The following is a 7219-nucleotide window of genomic DNA, read 5'->3' on the forward strand; positions in this document are numbered from 1 at the left end:
AATTTATCAGTGATTTTATCAATGAGAAAGCAGCCAAAGTCATGCCTCTCTTTCTTTTCTGGCTTACCATATTCATGTCAGTCTCAGTATTGTTTCAATTCTTCAACCTCTGAGTGAGGGCTATGAAGTTGAGTTTCAGGGAAGAACAGAGCTCAAGGTATAATGTTCTTTTGTTTTGGGAACCAAACCACTTGGATACACCTGCTTCTAGAGAGGTCATGGTCTGCTGAAAGGGCTTACCTGAGAGTCTGAGACTCAGAGCTATAATTTGGCCAGAATCTCCAGCTCCATCTGCCTCAGTTTTTTTCCTCTGTAAAATATGGCTAAACAGGGCTGGGGTTGTAGCTCAGTGGTTGAGCGCTCACCTCACATGGGTGAGGCATCAAGTTTGATCCTCAGCACCACATACATAAATAAATAAATATAACAAAGATATTGTATCCATCTACAACTAAAAATATGTAAAAACGTATACAGTTAAACAGTTGCCTCAAAACAAAGGTTGAATGTTTTCACTGATATACAGATGCTAACATACAATGGGGAGCAGATAGAAGTTGAGTGGGTTAGACAAAGAGGAATGAAGGGAAGGGAGGGAAGTTGGGGAAAAGAAAGTGAAATGAATCTGACTTAACTTTCCTATGTACCTACATGAATATATCACAGTGAATCTCACCATTGTGTACATCTACAGAAAAATTATGGTAAATGGCAGAAAGATCAGTAGAGGGAAAAGAGTAGGGGGTGGTGAGGAAGAGGTAGTAGGGACTGAATTAGAACAAGATATATTCCATGCTTTTATAATTATGTGAAAATAGATTCTACTGTCATGTATAACTAAAAAAAACAATGAATTAATGAATGAATGAATAAATAAATAAATAAATAAATAAAAATTATATGAAATAGGTAAAAAAATATGGCTTAAATGGTTGGGGGAGGGGTCATTGAGACTACTTTGCTTTTTTCAGACTCTAATTTGCAACTTTCTTCTCTTCCAAACTGTTCAGAATTCAGCTTTCTGAACAAACTGTATTGTTATTTTCATTTTCTAACTCCCATTTTGTTTACTCTTTGGAAGTGTTGGACATTGTTCAATAAGCAATACTATTGGAGAGTTTGAGTACTCTGTTCACCTACTCAGTGTCAGCACTTTCTGACTTTTCATTTACACCATTGGCTATTTACAGAGAGGGTTTATGTCTTTCTCCAAGGGCCAGGAGGAACAAAATCAGTTCCTATGAAAGACCAACATTTTGGAGCATCTTTTGTCTCTTTGGGAGCTACACTTGACCTGGGATTCAGGATTGGAATAACTTTCCTTTTTCCTTTTCCACTGAATTCTTCTAATCTATTTCTGGATGGTCCCTGGTGACCTGGTTGTAAGAGACCACAGTGATATGATAATCTAACTCTCTCATTTTCAGATGAAGAATCAAGACCCAGAGAGGAGAAGCAATTTGAGCAGGGTCACACAGTCAATTGATAGCAGAATCAGGCCTAAATTCAGAAAGTCTGATTTGCTTCCATGAAATCACATGACATATAGATGATTTTCTTAGTGATTATTCTTGGGAAAAGCAAATGCAAGGAACTGGGTGATATGCGATTTGTTTCCGCTAATGGTGGTAATTTACACATAACTAGATTTCAGAAGTTAAATATTGGAAGACCTGATTCTGGTTGATCACTTCCTTTTTATGTCTAGTCTTAGTTTGTCTTTTCTAATAGTTTCTTAATATATTCCAGCAGGTGGAATAAATCACAAAGGAACAGAACCTCCCCCACCCCACAATCTCTGCAGAGAACTCACACAGTGAGGTTATGGGGGTAGGGATATTACTTGGGCAGTAAATCAAATTGCCTGAGTCTTTAGTGATCCCTCTATACATCCTGTCATTTCTTAGCAGAGGAGGACAAAGATAGCTTGGTTTCCTGAAGTACTTTCCTCTATATTTCTTGACACAGAAATTTCATTTAAAAACTGAAGAAACGCCACTTTCGAAGCTGAAAAAGGAAAGATGTGACCCCACCCCCGTGATTTTTATTACTCCACAAATTCTAGTTATAAGTACTTGCATTTGGGGGAGTTTTGAGTACAAAAGCAGGATCTACTTCAGAAAGATCCTTTGCAGCTTCACTGTTTCCCTCATCCCAGGGAATTTGGGAACATTCTACAGCAAGTTGGAGGGAGAATCATTTCTTCATTGCCACATTAGGCATTGGTTATTGGGGCAGCAGGGGCCTCAGAGGGAAGAGAGATTGAGAGGAAGATACTGAAAGAGGAGAATAGACACTAGAGGAAATGAGAGGAAGGAAGAGAAGACCCAAAGAAAAGAAGGCAGAGGACAGGAGACCATTTCTGTATCGGTACCATTTACGTCACCACAGTGAAGCCTTTTAACGATAGCTGACACAGGAGGATCACAAGTTTGAGGCCAGCCTAGGCAATTTAACAAGACCATGTCTCAAAAAGGGCTGAGGATGTACGTTAGTGGTAGAACACCCTTCAGTTCAATCATCAGTACTTTAGAAAACAAAAAGTATTTGCATTTCTGTTCTGTAAGTATTGGTACTATTTTGTGATTTTTCTTCTTTTCCCTCTCTCTTCCACCCCACCCTTATTCAACCCCCTCATGCTTGCACATCCGTGCACACTCGTGCGCGCGCACACACACACACACACACACACACACAAACACACACCAGCAATTGAGCTAAGAAATAAAGAGGTTGTATTGACAGATTCATGAAGGTCATAAGGTCTGGTCTCTAATTCTTGCCCTATCAATGACTCAGTGTGTGACATTGGACAAGTAACTTTATCCTCTCTGTGCTTCTGTTTGTCTACATAGAGGCCTCTTCTGACCTGTGATTATCAGGAAACCCATTAATCTCATGACCTTTAAAATTCCCAACAGTTGTTTTTTGGCATCTAGACCTGCCCCTTGACCCCAGTGTGTTGGGGAAGCTATGTGGTGTGGATGGAAGAACATTTAAAATTTGAAGACTAGTAGGCTTGGATTCAAGTTCCAGCTATGCCTGTGGATTGACAAGTCTTTTAATCTCCATGAACCTCAGTGCCTCCATTTGTAAAATGAATTTAATAATAAAACTACCTTCCAGAATTTTTCTGAGGATTAAATAGGACAGGAGGAGCCAAAATCTTTTAAAATCGTTGTGCCAAAACAAACTGTTATTATTTGGGAGGTCTCTGGGACTGCCCAGGGACTGATATTGGGTCAAAGAGTTTGCTTTAGGCTTCAGTTGTTGCCACACTTGTTTCCCTTCTTCCCTGTCTTCTGAAGAATTATGGAAGTGGAGTGGGTAAACAGAGAGGTAGGATTCTAAGAATTCTCCTGGTTGAGTTCCAAAACCTCAGAGTACCCCCAGAGCTCCCCTGAATACTTTGATTTGGAAGCTTGCCTGAGCCCATAACACTCCCATCTTTTGCAACTACCAGTTTTGGCATCTTAGTGTGTCCCAGGACCCATCCAAGTCTCTGTATAATCCTGGAATCTACAAAATTCGCTTGAAAATTGGCATGTTTTTCTAGTGGCCTCTGGATCTCAAGACAAACAGTCAAATATGAATGGGGGTAGGATACTCGAATTTGAGTTTTAATAGTATGTTTTACCAAAATGAAGTCCAATGATTCTTAAGTATTCAAAGTGTTCAGGGGTTGAGGTTTCCAGTTAATGGAACACTCTGATTATTTATTGAGCTACTGTCTGTACAAGACACTTTACTAGGTACTGTGAGGTAAAGAAAGAGCTTTAGAGTTGGACTTAATGGATTTAGAATCCAAAAGATGGCCCAATAGTTATTTTTTAAATGCAATTGTTTGCTGCTTAAGGACTGGGTCATCTCTATAATCCCGGCACTAGTACAGGAAGGGCAAAATAAATGCAAGTATGAGTGATGGAGTATATTTTCAAGATTTTTCACTTCTTCTAAAAACAGAGTAGTCCTGAATATATTTACCCTATTATCTGAGTTTTAGGGTGAGTTGGTTACCAGTTAAGGGGAATTGGGCTACAGTGACATTCTTTTCTAGTTTTCTAATAGAGGGTTTGTTCCAAATCTTGAACCAAATATTTGCAAAATGCTTTGAGATTCTCCAGTGAAATGTGCCACTTATTATTATGACTATCATCTTTATTATTAAGGGAAGAATACATGTGATGTAAAATAGGGAACAGTGGATTTGATGTGTGCAGGGGGCAAATCTAATTGAAATTGCTAAGTTAAACAATTTAGAACTGTTCCAAATGAGAGCTGCTGAGAGTGAGACCATATTTCAGATTAATGGTTTGGAAACACATACCATTACTTTTCTCAGTCTTAGTAAACACATTTTTTTTTCTTATGGACTAGAGGAAGTGAGAGTACGATCAAAAGAGAACTGAAAGGAGGAGAGAAAAGCACATTAAGAGGAAAGTGTACTAGAAAGAGGAGAGGGCAGAATAGAGAGAGAAAATTTGATTATTCTGATGTCATCATGCAGGCCTGGGGGAATTAGCTTGGGTTTTTTCTCCTTTTCTGTCCTCAGACCTATGATTCCTTATAAGTATCTAATGAAAGCCTCCCTGTGATCTTGTCATACCCATAAGAATCCCATAAGTTGGAAGAAAAGACTTCTCAAGGCAACCAAACAAGTTTTTTGCATAGCCTATTTTCCATTTCTGTTACTTTTGTATGTTTTGTGAAAACCATCAGATGGCTGGATGCAGAGAAAAGTAGACTCTGAAGGCATATACTTTACATAGAGTAGACAATAGCTTTCCTGAGCAATAGGTAAGAAAAATATGTAGAAAAGAAGACTCCAGGGAATGGTGACAAGGGAAAATCACAGGCATTTTCTGAGCTAACATGAATGTCTGTACCCTACTGATCAGAAGGGCTTTTTAGGAAAATTGAATATAATGCCCCCCCATTTTGTCTATAATAAGGGCAAATGCACAGAGGAGACCTTCTGGTTGGTTGGAAAGAAAGGCTTCATGAAGCCTCTTCTTATGCCCCCACCAGTGTGCAGAGATGGGTAAGTGGAGTTCACACTTAATCAGAGTTTTCCTATTCCTATTCCCTAGTCTGCCACACTCTCTTCACCCTGCAGGCAAGTGGGCCATGGCCTGAAACCATCAGAGATTGCAGCCTTCCAAAGAAGAAAAGCAGAAATCAGTTGGTGAGAAACAAGCCATAAGGTAATGGCCAGCAGGAAAACAGAGCACAGGAACTTGTCAAATTTTCAAAGCTGGGGCTCCCTTTGGCACATGTGCCAGTCTCAACCTTCACTCTGTTTGGCAGAATGTGATGGAGCTGGTGAACTTCCAAGCTCCACTGAGTTGGGCAAAACCCTTGTTCTGGGGAGGCCTGTTACAGAGTGTGCTACACCTGAGGGAAGTTGGCTGCCCTGGTCAGAGAGAAACCCTTGCCTTCTGCACTGATAACACATTTGAATGCTAACAAGACTGGCCTTGTTATCCAGTTTTCAGGCAGGAGCACCTGCTTTTCCCATTGCTGAGCATCTGGGCCACATGGTGAGCCACGTCAGGTCTTCAGAGACTTACTATCTATCTAGGCAACTCGATGGTACTGAGACTACCTCCTTTTCCTGCAATCTATTGGCAAGACCATCTTAGGGGATGCTTATGTCATTTCCTCTGGAGGCACTGTCTGATCCCTTCCAAGGTTGGTACTGCCAACCAAAATAAAGACTGGCAATTCTTTGACAGCCTGACTTGGATTCAGGGTGATTTTCCCCATCCCTCTTCCCATACTAGGATGAGATGATTCTGAGACAACAATAATCATCTAATTATCAAGTAGTATCACCTCCTCATATTTTTAAAACTTTTCAAATTTGTTTTAATTAGTTATACATGACAGTAGGATGCATTTATGTACTTTGATATATCATACATAGATGGGATATAATTTCCCATTTTTCTGAGTGTATATGTTGCAGAATATGAAGTCACATATACATACGGTAATAATGTCTGTTTCATTCTACTATCTTTCCTATCCCCACATCCCCTCCCCTCCCCTCCCATCACTTCCCTCTACCTAATCTGAGGTAATGCTATTCTTCCCTAGTGCCCCCCACCTTATTGTGAATTAGCATCCGCATATTAGAGAAAATATTCAGCCTTTGGTTTTGTGGGATTGGCTGATTTCCCTTATCATGATATTTTCCAACTCCAACCATTTACTGGCAAATGCCATAATCTTCTTTAAAGCTGAGTAATATTCCATTGAGTGTGTGTGTGTGTGTACGTGTGTGTATATATATAACATTTTCTTTATCAATTCATCTATAGAGGGATGCCTAGGTTGGTTCCATAGTCTAGCTATTGTGAATTGAGCTACTATAAACATTGATGTAGCTGCATCACTGTAGTATGCTGATTTTAAGTCCTTTGTGTATAAACCAAGGAGTGAGATAGCTTGGTCTAATGGTGGTTCCATTCCCAATTTTCTGTGGAATCTCCATACTGCTTTCCATAGTTGCACCAATTTGCAGTTTCACCAACAACATAAGAGTGTACCTTTTTCACCACATCCTCGCCAAAATTTATTTACTGCCTATATTCTTGATGATTGCCATTCTAATAGGAGATGAAATCTTAGAGTAGTTTTGATTTGCATTTTTCTAATTGCTAGAGATGTTGAACACTTTTTCATATATTTGTTGATCAATTGTATTTCTTCTTCTGTGAAGTGTCTGTTGAGTTGCTTAGCCCATTTATTGATTGGATTATTTGTTTGTGTTTGTTTGTTTGTTTTGTTTGTTTTGGTGTTTTAAAAGTACTTTATATATCTTAGAGATCAATGCTTTATTGGAGGTGCATGTGGTAAAGATTCTCTCCCAATCTAAAGGGTCTTGCTTCTCATTATTAATTGTTTCCTGTGCTGAGAAGAAGCTTTTTAATTTGAATCCATCCCATTTATTGATTCTTAATTTTACTTCTTGCACTTTAGGAGTCTTGTTAGGGAAGTCAGATCCTAGGCCAATGTGGTGAAGATTTGGGACTATTTTTTCTTCTATGAGGCACAGTGTTTCTCTTCTGATCCACTTTGAGTTGTTTTTTTGTGCAGGCTGAGAGATAAGGGTTTAATTTCAATTTGGTACATATAGATTTCCAGTTTTGCCAGCACCATTTGTTAAATAGGCTATCTTTTCTCCAGTAAATGTTTTTGGCACCCTTGTCTAGTA

At 39.2% G+C, this 7219-nt stretch overlaps 1 protein-coding gene across 1 annotated transcript in view; it reads left to right on the forward strand.

The window, feature by feature from the left end:
• Gucy2f (guanylate cyclase 2F, retinal) overlaps nt 1–5189 on the forward strand; it is an 89130-nt gene extending 83941 nt beyond the window's left edge. Inside the window, 3 exon segments of the mRNA XM_078033927.1 lie at nt 40–157; nt 4953–5041; nt 5117–5189. Coding sequence (XP_077890053.1) covers nt 40–157; nt 4953–5041; nt 5117–5189 — 280 coding nt within the window.
• Nucleotides 5190–7219: the final 2030 nt, after the last annotated feature.

This window comes from Ictidomys tridecemlineatus, chromosome X (genome assembly GCF_052094955.1).
Source record: "Ictidomys tridecemlineatus isolate mIctTri1 chromosome X, mIctTri1.hap1, whole genome shotgun sequence".
NCBI lineage: Eukaryota > Metazoa > Chordata > Mammalia > Rodentia > Sciuridae > Ictidomys > Ictidomys tridecemlineatus.